The sequence below is a fragment of the Lissotriton helveticus genome, chromosome 8, assembly GCF_964261635.1.
Source record: "Lissotriton helveticus chromosome 8, aLisHel1.1, whole genome shotgun sequence".
NCBI classification, from domain to species: Eukaryota; Metazoa; Chordata; class Amphibia; order Caudata; family Salamandridae; genus Lissotriton; species Lissotriton helveticus.
Genome location: NC_136069.1, coordinates 310,301,300 through 310,324,461, shown reverse-complemented (window position 1 = coordinate 310,324,461; position 23,162 = coordinate 310,301,300). Strand labels below are relative to the sequence as shown.

General features: G+C 44.6%; 1 protein-coding gene across 1 annotated transcript in view; it reads left to right on the top strand.

Moving 5' to 3' along the window:
• The window catches only part of XPO4 (exportin 4), a 471,754-nt gene that overhangs the window by 360,004 nt on the left and 88,588 nt on the right, over positions 1 to 23,162 (top strand). The window contains exons 14-16 of the mRNA XM_078657083.1: positions 6,375 to 6,534; positions 10,063 to 10,232; positions 22,458 to 22,632. Of these exons, the coding sequence (XP_078513209.1) occupies positions 6,375 to 6,534; positions 10,063 to 10,232; positions 22,458 to 22,632 (505 nt within the window). The remainder of the gene's footprint in view (positions 1 to 6,374; positions 6,535 to 10,062; positions 10,233 to 22,457; positions 22,633 to 23,162) is intronic.

Sequence of the window (23,162 nt, the reverse complement as noted above, 5' to 3'; positions counted from 1 at the left end):
CCATTACTGTGAAATACATGGATATTTTTTATAGACCCGTCTTCTTAACCCCTCATTATGATTAAGTATAGGCATAAACCAAAGGGCCCTAATTGGGAAATTGCTTTTTATGATGTTTGAATATGAACTGATTTTACCTTACTGTTTTTATGATCAATAAGACTTGCGAACTATTATGCTGCTATCTGACTTTTACTTTTATGGATATATTTGTATCTGAATAAAGATTTTTTTAATTCAGTTGAATTGGAAAACTGGCTCCAATACCCCACCCAATTGTCTTTCTTGCCACCTGTGCCTCTTAGACTCTGGAATTTTGACTGTGCCAACGGCCTTTAACTCTGTGCCACAGTGGCAAACAGATTGATAAAATAATGGATCTGATTATTGATATTGCATTCTTTAATTCATAGAACTGTGGAATCCTTGAATGAAAAGACAGTGATATCAAGTTGTGACACTCACTATGCATTGGCAATGAGAAAATTATTTAGCTGTTCAACTGCAAAAAGACATTACAGTTGAGTTGTAATGTGATGGAGCCAGCTGACGGTGTGAAGGGCAGGTCTTGGAGCAGACTGAATTTAAACAGTGAAAATGAGAACTAGCTGTGTGAGAACATGTGCGACTGTAGATTCACACACTGTGCATACTCCTGCTAGATGTTTTTCTTCGAAGAAGTCTTTGGGTTCACAAGGTACTATGTCTCCTCCTCTTGCTGGAACAGCACGTGCGCATCAGCTCCATATTATATTGTTTTCTTTCCACCGCCTGGTTCAGACATGTGCGCCCATGCTCTGGTTTGACACAGTCATGATTCTCTGTTTGGTCACTTGGGTTTCTTCCCTCAGTCGGTATTGTCGTGATCAAGTTTCTCTTTTCCCTTTGTTTCGGGTTGACAGTACCTGCTTCAGCCAGGTGGCTCTCCATCAACCTGGATCTAAGGTGGACCTTTGCCATTTGGGGCCTCCTTCCTTCTCCTGGCTGTGTCCCCCACCATATCCTCACGGTGATGGAACAGATGCCATTTCGCTACTGTCCTCACTTCCACGTGAAATATCCTCAGTCCGCTATGCATCAGGTCTGTAATTTGTGTCTGTCTCCTGAGAATAACAAGGCTGATAGTGATGCTTGCTGCTCCTTCTGTTCTAAAATAAAAAAAAACTCTGCAACCGTCGGCCCAATGTTTCAAGATGTTGCCTAGAAGCTGAGATAACATCTCAGACGTTTTTGTTCCCGAAGACATTGAGGAGAAACACCACACCCGCAACCAATGGCTACAGATGTGGGGGCATTCTCCCCCCAACAATGGCTCCAGCTCTGAGCTGGAGATGGAGCATTTTCCACCCGCACAGCCAGCTGTGAGTACAGTACTCTCTGACCCCTCAAACCCTATCCCAAGCTGAGCAACCCCTTCAAAGGGTTTTCCAGCCACTCTGGAGCACCAGATACAGACTGCTGGGCCGCCCCTGCCTTTGGGCCATGGTCTGTACCGACCACCATCTTCAGACGCACCGCCCGCACCTGCCTCGGAGCCCAGCCGACCGTTGGAAATTCTTGAAAATGAAAAGACATGAATGCATTTGGAAAAGGGAAGTGTAGGAAGCTGACTCTTTATGTGACACATCAGTAATCGTATATACCATGTACAGTGTCCAGGGGTTCACTTACTAGTGGACATGGACTTGCTGTGCGATCCCAAAGTGCTCTATTAGGGGTTAGTGTGGTTGAGCAGCATTAGGCTCAACAGATAGGAGTGCAAGACATTTGCGAATAGACACACAATTATCAATAAAGGACTACACTCGAGAATGAGATGCACAGCAATTCATCAAAAATATCAAGTATCTTTACATATATATTTAGGCATCAGAGTAAAATCGTTCCGGTAAGTTCGTTTTCAGATTCTTTTCACTTTAAAAAGTGGATACAGTGCAATTTCTGAGTTCTGCAATGTTATCCTATCGAAGGAAAAACAAATTCTGGAAACGGGTACAGTATTTCGACTTACAAGGCCAGTCTCAAGCAGTTAAGGTGAGGGGTGGGCAAGGTCCAAGGCAGCACCAGCAGTACACCAGTAGCGGCACAAGGGTAGCCAGGTCCAGGATGCAAAACAGCATTGGGTGCCCAATAGGTTTCAATGGAGATCAATCACTGAGAAAAGTGACCTCAGGCTCTGGCTAGAAAGCCAGTTGGCTGAACCAGCAAGTTGGCTCAGGTCTTGTGATGCTCGGTGATTGTGGGGGCATGGGGGACACCTTTCATTCTAGTTTCCAAGGGCAACAGGTGTAGAAAGTGTCTTCAGGCATCAGGTTTGTTCTTACCGGAACAGTCACGTTAGAGGGGTCTTCTTGCAGAGGCTGGAGGTGACGTTTGGGAGTCCAAGAATGGTGAAACCACGATGGACTCGAGTTCTGGAGGGCCTTGTTGACACCAGTGGCCCACTTTAACTTGGGCCGGAGGCAAATGGTGTAGTTGTGGCTTCAGGTGTCGGGGTTTGGTGCTTTCTGGAGACTTCAGAGTTTTCTCTTTGTAGTTTCTTTTGAACTGGTCCGCTGTTCATGGGTCTTGAGTCTCTTTTGAAGGCATGCTGTCCTCCCAGGTTTCTAGAGTTACCGCTGAAGGACGAGTCGACTTTGGCACATTTTTCGACGAAGGATGCAGACAGGCCGGCAAGATTGGTACCAGGTCAGCTGCTGCTTCTCTGCTTTTGCGGCTCTTCAGCATCCTCTCTCTTCTTAGGTCATCAGGATCTGGTTCTTTGGGGACGCAACGCAGTCAATACATCGCACTACCTTTACATAGCAGGCATTAGATCGCAACATCCTTTACATCGCATGTCATTACAACTCAGCCATTACATTGCATGTCACTACAACGCATGTCATTACAATGCATGTAACTACAACACAGGCATTACATCGCAAGTCATTACAATGCTTAGTACTCTTAACCTATCCGACACTTACCCTACTGTTGCACTCACTGGAGTTAGAATAGTAATTATTACCCCTATACTATCCAACACCTTAAATGAAAAGTAATGGTATGCATTGTAATGGTATGCGTTGTAAAGGTATAATGCGATGTAATTGAATGCTTTGTAAAGGTAATTTTTGAAAATGCGATATAATGGCATGCTATGTAAAAGAATGCGTTGTAAAGGATGTTGTGATGTAAAAACTGTGTTGTAAAGGCATGTATTGTAAATGTATGCATTGTAACGTCATACATTCGGTTCTCTGGTGCCAGGGGCTCCCTTAATACTGATTTTAGGGGTACTGGGGGTCACACGGGTGTAGTGACCCTTAGGGTCACTATGTCCCCTGTATGGTCACTTCCTTTGGGAAGTGGGCATCACCCAACCAGTATTCCTACATAGGTCATCACCAAGATGGCTATTTCAGAAAAATCATGTCCCCCTCACAGTATCCCACATTAGGGGTGGTACTAGCCCAAAGGTGGCACGCCTACCTGCCTATCTAATTTTCCCACCCTGTCCGGGTGCAAAAGGGGCTCTGACCGGGGATGTTGGCTTCCTCTCCTGTGAGGGGAACCAGATTCTCCTTTCGAAGACGGTAGCTTTTTCGAAGCTCGCCAGCCCAAGGAGACTAATCAGCAGGTCATCCTGTGCATGGGGGTGTTATACCCTCTTCCCGCACATGCCTTTGTTATGGGTCTCCTGAAAGCAAAGGCTGTCACCCTAGGAGATCAGAACAGTGTCATGGGTGGCAGTCTGGCAGAATCCAGTCAGCAAGCGCACCAGAGGCTGGTAGGTTTTCAGGAGGCACCTCTAGGCAGGCCTCTGAATGTATATATTGATAAATACATTACTGGCTTCAGGGTGGGTATACCATTACGAGATGTTTGGTACCAAACATGTAGATTTTCAGTGAAGCTATCATGTTGCTGGAGAACTCTTTTTAATGAGTGTCCAGAACATGTTTTAAAATGGTTCCCCTGGTCACTTGTACTGGCAGTAATAGAACTGGCCAGCACAGGGGATATCTGCTCATGCAGGTATGCCCACACTTGTAATATTAAGCCCCCTGCCTTGGGGCTGTCAGGCCAGCTGTAGGGGTGATGTACAAATATTACATTATCTACTTACAATAGGTAGCCATGTGTGCTCTTTTTTTTGTTTCTCTCGTCCTGGATGTCAAGTGTTCATTTTACATAGGATCACCTAGTCAACCTTGGTTATTTCAGAAGCTCTGACATGTCGACTACCAGGAATGCATTGTGGCTTGACCCCTGAGATTTCTATGCCTGCCCTTGAGATTTTTTTCAGTAGATCAGGAAATCCCCCTCTGGGGTGGATTAGTTAATGTCTGAAATGCTATTGCAATCCAGGAGGGCTGGAATTATACCTCACCTTTTATCCCCATACATTCTTGCAACAAGTCATTAATTAGGCCCTCATTGGGCACTATAATAGAATGGTTTCTCAGCTATCTATTGTTCTGAAGTTATTTACCATGTCCTTTATTAAACATTAAAATGCGTTTGGAAGGTACGAAACTAGACAATCTCATTGAAAGTTACTTTCTTGTAAACCTCGTAAGTAGTGCTTCTAAGTCTGTAGTCCGGTGATCAATGGGTGTCCGCACCCCTACTCAGGTGGTCCACGACTGCCTAGCCAATAATATGTACGGATTAATAAAGTGTGATAAATATAGAAGTAAAAAGTAAAACTGAAAATTTTAAAATGTTCTGTAATGTGAAGGAATTTGAAATTGGAGGCTATCTTTAGATTGATTCTTGAGAACAGTGCATGTGCATCAAACAGAATATAGTACGGACAATGGTTAGTCTCAATCGAATTTAGAAAATCTCCAACCTTCCCATGAAAAAATATTGTTTTTAAAAAAGATAATATTTGTAAATTGGATTCAATATTTCTTTGGTGAATTCTTGTTCCTTTATTTTGTGTGTTGTTTTGCAGTTCTAAGTTCAAAAATGTGCTAGGGCCATTGTCTTCGGATTCCAGTATTGACTCACTTGGGGGTCCCCAAATTCCAATAATGATTCAGTGTGCACTCCCTGTGGATTCCAGTAATGATTAGGTGAGGGTCCAGAGAAGTCAAAAGGTTAAACACTGCTCTAAAGCATGCAGCTTTAGTCAGTGACCTAACTTGTGGCAACAGATGAAAGTATGCAGGCAGCAAAAGAAAGATGAGAATGAAAGACAGCTTCTGTCTTGGAATGGGGACCCATTCCTGATTAAACTGAGGTTCCTGGCAAACATAGGAATCTCCAGAGACGAAACCGCATGGCTTCTGTACTGTATTTACTTGTTCCTTTTCATTACCAGAGATGTTTATGATTGCAGTTGTGTTTTCCCTTCACAGAATTATTGGCTTAAACCTGCCTGAAGGAAATGAGCACATCTTGTTCTTATTTTATTTGGGACCACCTGTTTAAATCAAGTTAGTTGTGTGGAGGCACACGTGATGGACGGGGAATCGGGGATGCCATACTCCTGATGGTGGCTGGACCCATCAAGATGGGGAGGAGTTTATTGAGGGTGTAACATGGAGGAATGGCTCAACTCCCACAAGGAATACTAAAAAATGGTGGAACAATTGTGGAGATGTTACCATAAGATGATATAGAGCAAAAGCAGGGGCATTCTGCTTCAGGTCATTCATCTGAGAAAGTTACCTACAGGAAAATTCATGGTGGAGGTTCTGGTGGTAAGAACTGTTACCTCAAAAGGCATAACTGGACAACAGACAAAATATGCTGCTGATGTTTTTTGTTTGTGAGCTGGATGGAATGTTAATAAAGGTGGAGCCGCAGAGTTTCCTTTAAAATGTGATTGTCCCTTTTGCTCTAGTGAATTACTCAATTCACGTACTCTCATCTACCCCTTCAGGGGAACCCTTCACGTGGGCCAAACTGATCAGAGGAAGTGTATTTATGATGTATTGGTGCACTATTCAAGTAGTGTATCAGTGGCAGTGTGCTAAAGAAATTGTGTCTCTGATTTGTATGACAGTAAAAACACAATGTAAGGAAAAAAACTCCTGATCGATTTCCAAACCTATTGGATTGCGTGATCTTTAATTACAAGTTTAAATACTTGGATTCAATGGTTTAAAAGCATTTACAAGCTGCACTGCGGAGAAGATAAATATGCCATCTAATGTGTGATGGTCAGATACAATATTTTCTTTATCCTTTTCTTACAGATGTTAGTTTGTTTTGGTGCTTTATAGTTTGACCACCATCAATCTGAGTCGTATTTTAGAACTTAGTTTACTGGTTATTGTGAGCTACGAACCCTTTTTCATTCAAAAGGCTTAATTTAAGGATAGGATTAATTCTGATGACTTGTGAAGTATTTTGACTAATGAGTGTTCCATCTGCAGGTTACTTTCTGCTGTTTTAAGAGCATCTGAGGTAGAGTCGAGAGCAACACGGGCAGATTTAACGCATCTTCTGAGTCCCCAAATGGGAAAAGATATTGTGTGGTTCTTGAAACGGTGGACAAAGACATACCTCCTTGTGGATGAAAAGCTCTACGACCAGGTTAGATATGTTTTTGCATATCCCAGTGTATAGTTGCTTCTGTAAAATGGCCATATAATACTGTTGCAATTAAAATAGCTTATCTGTCATTATAAGCGTATCAGATGTGCCTTAGGGTGATATAGTGCCTTGTACCACATTTCTGCTGTTACTAAGAATTACAAGTAACACTTATTCAAAAGTGGAAGTGAGTTAGAATATAACACTAAAAGTTTGAAAGTATTTAATGCGGAGGAGAAAAATTGGGCAAGAAGAAAAGTGCTGATGGTTAGGTTTACAGAAACTATGGGTTTAGGTATCAAGTAGGGTACATGAATGAGGCTAAGGTTATGGAATGGGTTCGGTTGTAGAATAGGGCTAGGGCTGTGGTAAAAGTTGGGAGGCGTTTGAAGGTGGTGCAACTGTATCAGTTTGGGCTAGAGTAAGGAATTGAGAAAGGGTAAGTGTTGAGGGATAAACATATGTTTAAAGCTGCCTTTAAGGCTTTTGTGGTGTGCATATTCGAAGTTCCAGCCTCAATAAATATAAGGTTGATTCCCGCCCTAAGGGGGATGATGTGTCAAAACATGCTTGAACCATTTGTAAAGTTAACGGCCAAATGCAAAACTGTTAGTTGAAGGTGGAGAGTATTGATTAAGGCGTGCTAGGTAGCATTGCAATACTGCAGCACTGCCACAACAACTAGGACTTTCAAGACTGTATGGAAGCTATTTTGGATGAGGGCATGGGGAACAGAAGGAAAATGTAAGTTTTTTATTTTCTACATCAGCCGGAGGTGGTAGTTTGAGGTTTTGCACCATGGATCTGTTGTGCATTATTCTGCCATCTAGTGGTGTGTTGACCACGGGCCAGCACACCCCTGAATCTCCTATGCATGGTTGCCATGAGCATTGAAGTTTTCTAGGAAAGTGCAGAAAAACCAGGGAAACACCGAAAGAACACATTTGTTGTCAATGAAGAACAACTCTTCAGGGAGTAGCAACAGAAGAACCTCCAAAAACATCAGGAGACTGATAGCTGCAGTGCCCCTTTGATCCAGAATCCTCCTTGACTCCTCAGTTACTGCTGATATGATGGTTTCAGTCCAATGTTGGGGATGGAAGCCAGTCTGTGAGGGGTGTAGTAAATTGTTGGACTCCAAAAAACTATACCAGAACTGAGTTGACGTGCCTCTGCAAGATCTTACTCAGCCTTGGGAGGAGGGAAATGGTGCGATAATTCCCCACGTTATCCTGGTCAAGATTAGTTTTTTTAGAAGAGCCTTCACTATTGCGCATTTCCATGCAGGGGGGACCACTCCAGAGTAAATGGAGGCATTAACTAGATCAAGGACTACTGGAAGGATGTTCCTGTGACTGAGCTCAGAGCACGGGGCGCAGGGTCTCTGGGGGAGCTCGGTTTTACCCGAGCCATAATGGCATCTAATGTTATAAGGTCCAAAGGGGGAATAAGCTCCAGTACTGTTTGGGTACCATACACTGGTACAGTAATAGGAGCCACATTTTGTAGATTGTAAGTAGAAGGGAAAGTCGAGTATATGTTTTGTATTTTCTGATGGAAAAACTCAGCCAAGTTGTTGCAGCGGGCAAGGGCACCGGCCATGGTTGATTGTTTCAGGGGCAGTTTTAAAAGGGTTTTAGCAATCCGGTAGATTTCCTTGGGGGATTTAGCGGGTAAGTTAATTTTTTCCTCATAGAAGGAATCTTGTGCAGCTTTAATTCCGACTTTATAGGTTTTTATTGCCTCCCTATATTTTAATTTGCTGGATTGTGCGTAGTCTTTTCTCCATTTCCTCTCTAACGTTTTGCAGATTTGTTTGAGTTCCTGTAACTTCGTGGAGTACCATAGGGAGATCCTCTGTCAACATTTTATGTGAGTGGGTCTCTTGGGAAGTACGCCATCTAAAGAGCTTTGGATCCAGATGTTACATTTATCATTGGCCGAGATAGGATTCGGCTCACTGGCTGTCCTAGTGGCTTCCAGAACTGAAATCCATTGTTCTACAGGAAGCTTAGACCAGTTACCTTCCTTGCAACGGACTAAGTTGGAGGAGGAGGTGGGGCCAATAATTTCCTTAGATAGGGGGATCAGGAAGTGATCTGACCAGGGTTGCAGAGATGGTGCTCCTACTGTAGGTTCATTACAATTACTAAAGATGGGATCAAGTAGGGGACCTTTAACGTGGGTTGGTTCAAGTACTCTCTGTTTTAGGAGAAGCACAGAGAGATTCACGGTCAGCTCTGTCTCGATCGGATCCGAGGGGTTGTCGAAGTGTATATTGAGATCTCCTAATACTGTAAAGTTGGACAGGAGCTGGCTAAGTTAGCAACAGTATCAGGGAGGGTCTTGAGGAATTGTCCCTGGGCCCCAGGTGGGCGATATATTAGTAGACCAGAAAAGGTGGTATGGGTGAGACGTCTATGGAGAAAGCGAGATTCTCGCAGTCCGGTAGAAGGTCGGTGATAATGCGACAATTGAACAGGTCTTTAAAAATAATTGCTATGCCCCCCCCTCTGCCATTCTTATGATCCACCCGTTGTATAAGGTAGCCATGAGGCAGAGTTTGAGTGAGGACTGGATCAGACTTGTTGAGACAGGTTATTGTCAGGAATAGGGCATCTGGGTTTTCCTCCTCCAGTAACATGGCGATTTCAGTGGCATGTTTAGGGAATGATCTGCAATTCAGTTAAAACATCTTTAGTGTAGAATGTTTCCAGGAGGGTACGGGACTTCAATAGACGGACAAAGATTAGAAACACAATGGGGACAGTTAGTGACCTTCTGAGACATTCAAGGAGTGTAGACAGTCGCCATTTGCCTTTCCTCTTAGATTGTGGAGAAATTGGGGGCTATAAGATCTAATAGTTGTCTGGGCACAGACAGGGGTTGTCGCCCCTGGCCCCGGCTGGACGCGCGCAGACAGGCTTGCCTTCGGTGCGCCCGCTGCGCGGAGAGTGTGGCATGTGTTTTAAATATGTAGTTATGACTCCGCTCCCATTTTAAAGGTTTTTCACAAATGTATCGGCCAATGGCAGTGGAGAGCAGTGTGGACCACTGCTCTCCACTGCCATTCCGCTAAACCTCACACGCTTCACAACCGGCATCCAACACATGGAGCGGATGCCCTCTCTGATAGATGTTTAGGGACCTCCAAGACCAGACAGGCAGCCCCATTCTGAATCATCTGGAGGCTGTTTAAAGTGCCTCTATTAATATTAAGATACAGAGTATTGCAGCAGCCAATGCGTGAAGTAATAAGCGCAATGACCACAGCAACCTTAGGCTTCAACAGGAATGAAAGGAAAGACCTTTCATTATGCACCTATTAACCATTACGAAGAGAAGAGGGTCTTTGGTCATTAAAGACATTGCTTTTGTGTGTTTATGTCATGCTTAATGTTCTCAATTGGTCTTAATGTTTTCTGTTCTACCATTTAGCAGTGATTTTCTACTTTTAATGACTTATCTGTGAAATACTTTTAAGAGAAATTCAGTTTTGTTTAACATTCTTTTCTTTCTCTTTTAAAGATCAGTCTGCCATTTAATACAGCATTTGGTGCGGACACGGAAGGTTCCCAGTGGATTATTGGTTATCTTTTGGAAAAGGTCATCAGTAATCTTTCAGTGTGGAGTTCTGAGCCAGATCTGGCAAATGATACTGTGCAATTGCTAGTGACATTGGTGGAAAGAAGAGAAAGGTAAGCACCTCACTGAAACCAGCACAATCCTAATAACCCAAAGCAGCAGCCAGTATTAACTATGACACTGTATCTAAGTGCATTACATCACCTAAAGGTAAATGCATAGGAGAGCAAGGATATCAGGGTCATTTAAAGTTAAAAGTATTAGTTTAACACCAAAGGAGCTTTACATCTTTTGATAACAAATGTTATCAATGAGCTTTATTTGTTGCCAAAACTTGGCAAATAGATTTAATATTTTCATTCAAGATTATTAAATTATTTGTTTATAATTATTTCCCAGATACCCTGTGTCAAATGGGAGAACCCCTAAAAATCCCCTGCCTGGCAATTGTGAAACCCTGCCTCTTAGTACAGAGCTCCTTTAATCTCTTAACATGCATTTGTGAATGCTTCTCCATCCAGCCAACTCCAGTTCTTCTGTGGGACAATCAGGGTATTGTGTGATGTCAAAAGAGAAGGGTGTTTTCTGTTTGAGCCTGTTAGAACCTGGAAGGGTTAAGGTCTACCCAGCTGATATTGCAGAAATTATCACCACAACACGCACTGTTCATCTCACAAACATCACTTATTCTTACCAGCGCAACTTCCCAGATTTCCTTGGTATGCTACAGGATGGGTATTTAATAACAATACAGGAGGGCCAGTTTTGTAACAGAATTTCAGGATAATTGGACTATGTAAATTAAATCAATTTAATAATGTGTAAATTTGGGTCTTCCAATTCATCTTGGTACCTTTCAATGAAATATAATGTCATAGAAATGTTACATTGAAAAACATTTCAATAAAAGTCAGATTTTGAATAAAAAGTATTGAAATTAACATTTTGATGAACTATTTGATTTAAAGTTTTTCTTTTAAAAGCTATTTAGTGCCACAGCCACTCTTCTTGAGCAATCTTTGTATTGTATATTTAAAAAGTTTTTTCTCAATGGAATTGAACATACCTTTAATTCCAATCCATACCCTAACCTTTGATCTTCATACAGACTAAACCCTAACCTTATCCTTGCTGTACCCCAGACTCTACAGTACCGTTCATGCTAAACCTTGCCACTTAACACTAACCAGACCCTAATCTTTGTCCGTGCTGCCTCCTAAGCTGATCCCTAATGTTGTCACTACCATTGACCGTAATTTCGCATGATCTTATAGATTTCTCTAATTTGTTTAAAATAACATGTTTTTTTATTTAATTATCTTAATTGGAATGCATTCATTAGAAAATATACTGCAAGAAATTGCAGAACATGTAAAGTTATGTTACATATGTACATTGAAACATATTTTGTAATCCCTCAGCTACAACTTTCAACACATCAATAAAACCCACAAATCTGGTGATGGACTGACAGTGACTCTGTCTGCAAGTCTTGTAGGTCTTTATCTCTCATGAAACCCTCACACTTTCTAATGTTTACCATCAACCAACTTATCTAGGGATCATGTGGAAAAGGCAACACCAACTCTAAGAAAGACCTCACCTTAGCACCAGTAATTCTTTCAGCCACACCATAATCATTTGCCACAGAATCTTTATCCAGCACCAGCCACCCTTCCCGCACCCCCGCCCCCACCATATAGTCCTCATCCCCCTTGCCAAACCCTAGAGAGCTCATCTTTGAAGAAAACTTCTTTACCACAATCAAGGAGCACATTAAGGAACTAACAAATGCTGAACTAATCATCATCAAATACAATCTACAAACAAACACTGACCAAACAACTCCGATATCCTATTCCATATCCACCCCACACACCTTAAGACTACCTGATCAACATACTCAAGGATGCGCTACTCACCCAATCGACCACCATGCACACCAGAGCGAGTATTAATCATGCCTTGGATTCTCAGTTTAGGCATAGCTCTCATCATCTGTGAAAGGAACAGTATTTGCTCCTCCTAAAGGAGTAGCGGCTCTAATTGGAGGAAACCCTTTAGCCGTGAATATTTGTCAAAATAAATAAACCCAGAATAAGAGATTACCTGTACAGAGTTACAGCTAAAAGGAGGACTCTGTTGTAGCCATATTTAACACAGATGTTGGTAAGTATTTACTTTTGGTAACCATAGCCACCATTTCACACACCACCACCTTCACAACCGATCACATCACCATCTTTTCAATCACCACAGCAGTCTATTACCTCCGACCATAGTGACTCAGATCAAGGATAGTCCTTATGATCCTCACAACCTGTGCCGTTACTTGGCACCTGCAGAGACTTGGATGAACCCTGAGGGGAATTTCTGGTCAGTCCTCAGTAGAATACAAATCTTGATCCTTACCCATTAAGGGGTATCTCAATGCCCACCCCAATGCAAATACCTTTCCCCACTGATGAAGTTACTACGTACCTCTCAGTTATCTAGGGGGCGGTGCAGCACCTTAAGGTGGAGTTCCACATGGTTAAAGAAAATGACGACTTCTTGGTTAAAACCCTGTCTAAGACTGAGATCTGTAAAGTACCTCCCCAGGCTCAAAAGTACCTCTGGCAACTATAAAGACCCAGTGAAGGCGATGCGTGTTACCCCACAGGTCAGAAAACAAATCCAGGCCTGCACTGGATTTCCTAGTTTGCATTAGGGACCATGTCTTACCTGACTCTTAATGGCCCCACTGCGAGGAAAAGGGCTTCACCTCAAGCAACCAGAGATGCTCCTGTTCCAGACAAAGCGAGAAGATATGCAGCTGGGAAATGGGTGTCTGTGAGGCAGTCGCACAATGGAGGATAGGCAATTCGATTTGACTGCTCTCCAGGTATGATGGCTACTCCTTGAAGAAAATGGACGCGTTGGTGAAGCACCTCCCTAACGTACATCTTTAGAAGGGACAAGCACTGGCTGCGGTGGGCAAGTTAATTTCTAAGTGAATAATTGGTGTCCCCTCAACTTTGCCGATGCTGTGTGTAAGGAAATAAATAACAGAATTGTGCTGAGATCACGCCTGCCTCAGGTTTTTGGCTTTAGGCCAGAAGTTCAGAAGCTTCTGGTGATCATCTCTTTTGATGGCAAGCCTATGTTCATACCACAGGTCCGACCGTATGCTTGAGAAGAGTCAATAGGGCACTAGACTGCAAAAACCATGAGTGCCCCGCAGACCAAAATACCTAGTCTGCCTTTGATAAGCAGCTAGCAGGAGAAGGTTCCAAGTCAGCTAATACTACCCAAAACTGGGTAGAAACAACAACAGTCCTTTAATGACACTCTGGGGCCCAGATCCTTCTCTAGTGGTAGATTCCATGGCAACGGTAGGGACTGCTCTGGCAAAGGTGCTTCTAGCTTCAAAAGGTGACTCCACATTCTTTCTGATCACACCACACCTGTCGGAGGAAGATTAAGGTTTTTCCTTCCACAATGGGAGGAAATAACCTCCCAACAAATGAGTTCTCTGTGGTACAGCAGGGGTCCTTCCTGTAGTTCTACACCACGGCACTAAATACACCACTGTTTGCCATGCAGCGATTCCATACCACCTTAGATTAAGGCAGAAGAATGTTTAAGCGCTCCTTGCTAATGGTACCATCGAATCGCTGCCTCTTCACCAGCGGAGCAATCCAATGTAGTCTCTGTGCTTCATCCCCCAAGAAAGGATAGAACTTTACAGCCTGTCCTTAATTTCACACCTCTCAACCGATGTATCCTGTCGGAGTGCTTCAAAATCACAACTCTGCAGGACGTCGTCCTTCTATTCTACACAGTGGATCATATGGCAATCCTCAAACTGACGGATGCATACTTTCTCATCCTCTTACGTTCGACGCATCTCCGCTCTACCAAATCAAAATTCTACCCTTCGAGGTCACAACAGCATACAAGGGTGTTTTTCCTATAATCAGTCATTTTCTTACAAGGTCCTAACATGTCATAGTTTTTAGTATTTACAAGGGATGACAAATTAAAGGTTACACTCTTCTGAAGAAGTTTTTAGCCATTTTTTTTTAGTGCTTATAAAGTCAAGGACTCAAACCATTTAGCACTCCTTGTTCACCCAAGTTAAAGTGACAGAGTTTATTATTGACAGGACTTCTCCCTGACCCCCAGTATTAAAGGTACAAGAAGGCCAACCACAAAGCAATTGCACACTTATCATTAGTAGGCCATAGTAGAGTGCAGAGCTGGCGCCAATGATGGAAAGCTCAAAACACAGCAACTATTGAATCTGTGGTCTCTATTGCTCCTGTGAGGTGTCTTCTAACGCCTGGGTGGATCTTTTATTGTATTTTGCTCCCTGCAAGTGGCTCTAACTTCACACTTTATTAGTGGGTCTACTTATAGAACACGAATATGACCTACCTTGTATCTGGAAACAAACTCAAACTGAAGAAAAAACAATTCACCTGATTGTGGTGTGTACTGCAATCTTGTAGTGGGTGGCGGGAGCCACAATCTATTTCCTTTTTGACTCAGTTTTGTACTTTTTTCAGGTTGGCCTGGCCCAATTGCCACTGCTTAAGGTACCTGCCCGACTTCCATACTGTTATGATCTGGAAACTAAAGGCATGTCAGCTGCGAAAGATCAATCAATCAATCAATCATGGCATTTGTAGAGCGCACTACATACCCGCAAGGGTCTCAAAACACTGGGGTGGAGGGGAGGCTACTGTTCGCAGAGCCAGGTCTTGAGAAGTATTCTGAAGGTCTTCGGTCTGCCGTAGGTGGATGGGGAGGGTGTTCCATGTCTTGGCGGCGAGGTGGGAGAAAGATCTGCCGCCGCCGGTCATTCTTCGGATGCGGGGGACGGTGGCGAGGGCGAGGTCTGCGGAGCGGAGCTGGCGGGTGGGGGTGTAGAGGTTGAGTTGGCTGTTGAGGTGCGTTGGTCCGGTGTTGTGGAGTGCCTTGTGTGCGTGGGTGAGGAGTTTGAAGGGTATCCTCTTGTTGACAGGGAGCCAGTGTCGGTCTTTCAGGTGGGGTGTGACGTGGCTGCGGCAAGGGATTTCGAGGATCAGGCGTGCGGAGGCGTTCTGGATGCGTTGAAGCAGTTTCAGGAGTTTGGCCGGGGCTCCTGCATAGAGTGTGTTTCCGTAGTCCAGTCTACTGCTGACGAGGGCCTGGGTGACTGTCCTCCTTGTTTTGGTGAGGAACCACTTGTAGATCCTGCGAAGTATGCAGAGGGTGTTGAAGAATGAGGAGGAGACGGCGTTGACCTGCTTCGTCATGGAGAGGGTAGAGTCGAGGATGATCCCTAGGTTGCGTGCGTGGTCCGTGGGAGTTAGGGGTGTTCCTAATGCGGTCGGCCACCAGGAGTCATCCCAGGCCGAGTGGGTGGAACCGAGGATGAGGACCTCTGTCTTGTGCGAGTTCAGCTACAGTCGGCTGATTTTCATCCAGTCAGCGACGGCCTTCATTCCTTCGTGGAGGTTGGTTTTGGCGGTCCTTGGTGAGGGATAGAATCAGCAGGGTGTCGTCGGCGTAGGAGATGATGTTGAGGTTGTGCGATGTGGGCGAGAGGTGCCATGTAGACATTGAACAACGTTGGGCTGAGGGATGAGGTTTGGGGTACAAGGCAGATTATCTCTGTGGCTTCGGAGCGGAAGGGGGAGGCGGACCGCCTGTGTTCTGCCGGCAAGGAAGGAGGAGGCCTGGTCCACGGCTTTCTCTTGGATTCCGGCATCGTAGAGGCGTGTTAGTAGTGTGCGGTGGCAGACCGTGTTGAAGGAGGCTGACAGGTCCAGGAGGATGATGGCCGCTGGTTCTCCTCTGTCTAGCAGGGACCTAATGTCATTGGTGGCAGCGATGAAGACAGTTTCGGTGCTGTGGTTGCTGCGGAACCCAGACTGGGTTGGGTCCATGATGCTGTTCTCCTCGAGGAAGCTGGTCAGTTGTTGTTGACGGCCTTTTCGATGATTTTCGCCGGGAACGGAAGCAGGGAGATGGGTCGGAAGTTCTTGAGGTCCTTGGGGTCTGCCTTGGGTTTTTTGAGTAAGGTGTTGATCTCTGCGTGCTTCCAGCTCTCCGGGAAGGTCGCTGTCTCTAAGGAGATGTTGATGGTTTTCCGGAGATGGGGCTCTATGGTGCTGCTGGCTTTGTTGAAGATGTGGTGTGGGCAGGGGTCGTCCGGGGATCCGTAGTGGACGGTGTTTATGATCTTGATGGTGCCGTCGTCGTTGATGTTGGTCCAGGAGATCAGGCGGTTGGGGCGGGTGGTGGTCGTGGGAGTGGCGGTCTCAGTGGTTGTCCGGGGGGTGGAGGTGTTGAAGCTGTTGTGGATGTCTGCGATCTTGCGATGGAAGAAGGTGATCAGCGAGTCGCACAGGTCTTGTCAAGGTGGGATGTCGTTGGAGCTGGGGTTGGAGAGTTCCTTCACAATGTTGAAGAGCTCTTTGCTATTGTGTGCGTTGTTGTCTAGGCGGTCTTTGAAGGAAGTCCTTTTGGCAGATCTGATGAGGTGGTGGTGTCTGCGGGTGGCGTTCTTGTGGGCGGTGTAGGTTTCCGGTGTTCGTTTTCGGTTCCAGTTTTTTCTTTGCATTTTCAGCAGGTTCGCTTGGAGGCCTGGAGGTCTTTGGTGAACCAGCTGTCTTTCTTGCTAGTGTGGGTGTTGGAGGGGTTCTTGAGGGTGGCGAGGGTGTTGGCGCAGTCGTTGATCTACTGTTTGAGGTTGCGGGCGACGGGGTCGGTTGGATCTGCAGATGGGTTCTGGGCGAGGGAGGGGGAAAGCTGGTCTTCGGTGATTTTGCTCTAGCAGCGGCGCTGCATCTGTTGGGTGCGGTGGTGTGTGGTAAGTTTCCAGAAGGTGGAGTGGATGCAGCGGTGATCGGACCAGTGGAGCTCGGTGGTGTGGTTGAAGGAGACGTGGGAGCTTGCAGAGAAGATGGGGTCAAGTGTGTGGCCGGTGGATTAGGTGGGTGTAGTGACGAGTTGTCTGATTCCAAGGTTGTCGATCAGGGTGGAGGAGTTGGTGTTGTCGTTAGTGTTCTCGAGGTGGAAGTTCAGGTCCCCGAGGAGTATGTAGTCCGTGGAGGCGAGGGCATGTGTGCTGACAAGATCGGTGATGGAGTCGCTGAACTGTGCTTGTGATCCGGGGGGTCTGTAGAGGAGGGTTCCTCTGAGGGTGGTGTTGGGATCGGTGTGGATCTGGAAGTGCAGGTGTTCTGCAGTGCTGAGGGTGTCGTCGGTTGAGACTTTGAGAGACTTCCTGTGGACGATGGCGATTCCTCCTCATACTCCATTGGTGCGGTCCCAGCGCGTGATCTTACAGCCTTCCGGGATGGCTATGGCGATGTCTGGTGCCGAGGAGAGGTTCAGCCAGGTCTGTCAGGAAGGCAACGTATGGGGTGTTGGGTCCAGTAGTTCCCAGAGTTCTACAGCGTGTTTGCGTGTGAAGCGGGTGTTGAGAAGGATGCATCTGAGGTGGTCCAGGCGCGGACGGGCGCAGACGGACTTGCCTTAGGTTTGACTTTGGCGCACCAGCAGCCGCCATATATGGGGAGGAGGGAAGGAGGAGCAGCTGGTAGGCGGGAGTCGGGAGGAAGGGGCAGCGAATGGACAGTCAGGGGGGGCGGGGCCGCAGGGGTTGCAGCATCAGGAACGGGGGCGGAGGACAGCACTGGGGCAAGGGCACAGAAACGCAGAGCGCACAATAGAAAACGGGGCACAGATGAGGGGGAGCACGAAAATAAAACGAGGCACAGATTAGGGGGAACACGATAAAAACGGGGCACAGATCAGGGGGAGGTACGAAGTAAAAACGAGGCACAGATCAGGAGGAGCACAATAAAAACTGGGCACAGATCAGGGGGAGCAGGAAGGAAAAACGAGGCACAGATCAGGGGGAGCACAAAGGAAAACGAGGCACAGATCGGGGGAACACGATAAAAACGGGGCACAGATCAGGGGGAGCACGAAGGAAAACGAGGCACAGATCAGGGGGAAAACAATAAAAACGGGGCACAGTTTAGGGGGAGCACAAAGGAAAAACAAGGCACAGATCAGGGGGAGCACGAAGGAAAAACGAGGCACAGATCAGGGGGAGCACGATAAAAACGGGGCATAGATCAGAGGGAGCACGAAGGAAAACGAGGCACAGATCAGGGGGAACACAATAAAAAAGAGGCGTTTTTACTAGTGAATAAGAGCACTTAGCTTTTAGTGGCCACAATTGCTACTGCAGCTAGACAAGCCCTGCCCAGTACAGGGCTCCCAAAGGTCAGTCTTTGCGTTCCAAAATCCCTGGACTCATTCTGTGATGGTGGTAAGAGCTTCATAGAAAGCAAAACTTCTTCCTCCCACAGATGCAAAGGGGTTGTGTCCACTCCTTGCAGCAAGTAATTTCTATCATAGACCTCGGAAAGAGCACTGCGGAACAGACTGCTAATGCCTAAGGACATAATTAACATGGCTTCTAAGACCCTAGACACAGATCTTGCCATGCAGCGACAGTTGTGGCTGAAGTCCCAATAAAAGGTCCCAATCTTCTGTTCAATAATAAAAGGACTTGTTTACTCCCAAGATGGAATATTTTCTCCATCAGTAGAAAACTGACAGTACTGCTCAAACGGTACATGTACATACTTCCAACTCAGGATAGTGATTCCTTTTAACAATTTTTCAGACAATAAGCAGATCAAGCGGTGTCAGTCCAGGGGCAAAACATGTTCATATCCTTGGCCTTAACTGAAGTGACTTGTCCTTGAACTACCCACCCTCCTCTGGACTGTCTTAGGGCGCTTATTCCACGCTGGTGTGAGTCCTTTCACTGGTGAAGAACCACCTAGGGCTTGTGCTGCAACCAACTTCCAGGCTACCCAGGCCCCAGTTGACATCCTTGAACCTCCTTCAGGAAGTCGAGAGAGAGACCTTAAGATCTAACCCAGTTCCGTCTACTGAAGTAGTTTCCAGGTATTGGCAGATGTGGAGAGCAGTTATTGGATGTGCACAGTGGATCTTCAGTATGCCTAATTTCACACTCCTTTCCATAAGGAGTACTGGTAGTACCCCCTCATCCATAAGATCAACACGGTCAATAGAGGGCCCTGCTAATTGGTCACAAATTGGTTTGCATTTGGTCGCAGAGGTTCATGCTTTGGTGGCAGCCTTACTGCATGAGCAGAAGATCCATGGTCACCCATGAATAGGTGACATTTTAATTCAAACAGCTTCTAAGAAGGTTGTAGAGTATGTGTTAGCCCTCTCTCTGGCAAGACCCTATACTAGCATTTTTTGATCCTTTCCAAAAGGAATCAGTTCATATGGGAAATTTTTGACTGAAGCTTTCCAAAGGCCTTCCCGAAAGTCAAACTTTAGTTTATTTAATGACGAGACCTTGGCAGCCTGGTAGGTCCAGGTGATTCTCTGCATGTGTTCTGCAGTCAAGCTCTCTATCCGATCTTTGCAACTCAGTCTGGCAAAGGACTGGTTCAAGCTCAAAATCCACAGTTGAGCATCATCCCATTCCATCGTTTTTTGGTTCCAGTCTTGGAATGCATGAAAGAGGTTCCTAAACTCTTGATGGGTTCCCCATTATTCCTGCTCCATCTGCAGCTTATAATAACTTCAGGGAATTATTTTATATTGGACGGAACCTGGACATTTCTATGTGTTTCCTCATGCCCCAAATTTCCTGATTTCAAAGATCCTGCAGATCAGAGACGCCAGATATTCTTTGGTCCTGACTACTTCTGCCTGACCACTGTTGCCTCTACCTGAAGTGAACTCCCTGTCCATGGATAGTAAATGCTACCTCTTACACACCCACAGCTCTGCTGGAGCTCTTTGTTACTGAGCCATTGAGCTTTCAAAATCTGGACCTATCCGGGATCCTACTGTATTCTCTTGTACTCAGAAGATTCCTTTATTGTGCTGCACCTCTGAAAAGGGTCCAGATATATATTTGCAAAACGTAACCTGCAGCCACAGATTTGTGCTTCTTAATATCACCATTTCCAAACGGATATCACTGCTACACTTTGCGTGGATCCCAGCCTCTGTCTGATGTCGGGACTGATTTCTGCCAGGGCTAAGAGATGTGTTCTCATACTCCAGGAATTATCCTGTCTGACATCTATGCTCTGTAGCTACATGGAATACCACACTCCCGTTCTCCCAAGACTATGTTCCTGAGGCTTCTTCGTGGACTGGTGCAGTTTGCCCCAGACATTGAGAGAAACCACTTTGTCTAGGCTGCATGATGCTGCCTATTTGCAGTCTAACCAAGGTTTGAAAATTCAAAAGAGCCACAACATAAAAGTAGTATAAAGTTACCTTTCTAGATGATGTTAGTCTCCATTTTTTTCTTGACCTTAATGTTGCACAGTTCCATTAATGTTAGTATAATACATATTGGTATCTCATAAAATGACAAAATGCATGGGGTGTTAGTGAACCACTCATAGTCTGTAACTCGTCCTTCGATTATACATGCTGCAAATGCGTCAACAATTCTAGCCAGCAGCAAGGGGCTGGTCCATACACATATGTATAATCATACATATGCTCACCTATTCCATTGTCCAAAACTATGCTATCTGTATTTGGGAGAATGGGCTGGTTGAGCGTGCATTGGTTCCTCCTTGAAGTCAGTGAAGCAGTGTTACCACCATCAAACTCTGACATCTCGGCAGTCCTAAGGCAGTGTCTCCCAATGCTTGATGTCAAAGTATGAAGTGGATACTTTTTAGTACTACCCACACACAGTCTGTGTTCTGTTTCTAGTAGCAACATTCCCTTTTTGCCCTCCTTTTATGGTGGTAGTTGCGTTTGTTTGCACAACAGTGGGGACCGTTTCATACAGGGCTGGACTGACCGTAGTGGACACCAAGCGTTTTCCCTGTGGGCCGTAATGACGGGGGCTGTTTTTGTTACTGAGGGCCAGTTTTGCAGCAGTGCTGTAATATCTGCCCACTGTAACAAAAGCGGCAGCAGTGCAAAGGAGGGCCGGAGGTTCTCGGTGTCAATATTTTCAAGACTCGAGTGAACCATAAGCACGACACTTCACCTCCTGTTTGTCCTCAGCCCAGCCCAAAAGTGAGAAGAGCTCTGAATTTATCTTGAAAATGCAGCTCTGATTAGAACAGAAGATCAGCTCTGTGACTTTTCTTTTGAGATGATATCTTGGCATGGTAAAACACAGCAATTCCAAGTGGGTTGTAAACCTAATGAGTGGTTTCTTTGGATTTGAAAAATAGTGTCTTCCTGGAGACTTTAACGCCAGCTCCACAATGGCTAAGAATGCACAAACTATATGCACAATGGGAAAACTGCTTTGACTGCAGTGTAGCGCAACGTTCCATAGGTGAGGATCTGTAAGACAGCTGCAAGAGCTTCTGGGCATATCTTCATCTGATTGTAAATATTCAAACATAGATTCTTCAGCGATTAATGGCCAGATAAGCAGAGCAGTCTGCGAACTCTGTTTAAACTAACACATTGTTATATAAACCCCAGCAACTACATTGTGGGTTTCATTAGATATAGAGCGGATAATGATTTAACAAGAGGAATGCTAGAAAGAACCTGTGATCCCTTAGTTCTTCAATCCAGGAGACTTTGCGTCCTATTCTCTTTGAATCACTTTGTCCTTCTGTATTTCTATGGGGATTTAGAATATCTTTGTTGTGTATAGGAAAGTCTATTGCAAAATTAATGAAAAGCTTTTTACTCAATCAGACATTTAATTCATTGGGTAAAGTTTTTACTAAGCCAAATCACCAGTCAAGAACTATATACCAACATTAAAGGCCTATGTATTTGTGTATCGTGCGTACTGCAGGAAATCCTTTAGCTGTGAAACTGTGTACTTACTGAAAAGCGTTAGCAGTGCTAAAGTTACCATAATGCCTATATGTTCATATATTTAAATACATGATGCTGAAATGCACCTTTCAAGAAAGTTGTACCCAGAAGTAGTATGGGTAACATAATTTCATCTTTGTTACACTGTACAAGTATTGAAGAAATTTGTTTTAAGAATTGTCTTAGCCCCCTTGTGACTAACAATGTGCAACCAATTAATTATATTTGTGCTGTACGAGATACCTATTTAGGGTAGACTACAGTGCCTATTTAAGTTTTAAAAACCTTCTCAGACCAATGCATGCAAACCATTTAATTCAGATTAAGTTAAAGAAAGAAATCACATAATTCCTATGAAATCTATTTCTGCTAGTGACTGTGCTGACATTGGTAGATATAGTCAACTCCTTACTTGATCTCAACATTTTAACTTAGCCCAGATGATAAATCAAAGTACTGTATTTTTTTAACTTGTTTTTTTCTAGGGCAAATTTAGTCATTCAGTGTGAAAATTGGTGGAATTTGGCAAAGCAATTTGCAAGACGAAGTCCACCTCTTCACTTCCTATCCAGTTCTGTACAGAGAACACTAATGAAGGCTCTGGTTTTAGGAGGGTTTGCTCACATGGACACAGATACAAAACAGCAATACTGGACAGAGGTAAGAAGTTGATATTGTTTCTTTCATTTCAGCACCCTAATTAAGCCTCATCTGGAGAAGTCTTCATTCATGTATATTTAAAAATCCAAGGGGGGAGATATTCAGTTGCCATACAGATGGGTGTTTAAATTGTTAACTTGTTAATTGTTTAAATTGTTAACACTTACATGGGTTGTGAACATTGCAGATATTCCTTTGTATTGTGAATTTTGAAAGTAAGTTGGAGTGATCTGTTCAGTATCCTAATTTCATCAGTGCTAATTAGCACCACTAATTGGAAAATATTCAAAAGAAAAGAGTGCTTCAGGAAAGTTTTTTAAAAAGAAAAGGGTTGTTTCAGATGCCTCTAGTTCACAAAATATATGAAGATGCAGCTACATTTTTGTTCCTGGTGCTTGAAAAAGTTACTACTAATTTGAATGCATTGTCCTGTTTCCTGTCAAAAGTCTCAATTTAGATTTGGACTAATCATTAGTCCTGAAGCATTATTAATACTTGATTGATCTGGACGTCCAGTGTTGCAGTTGATT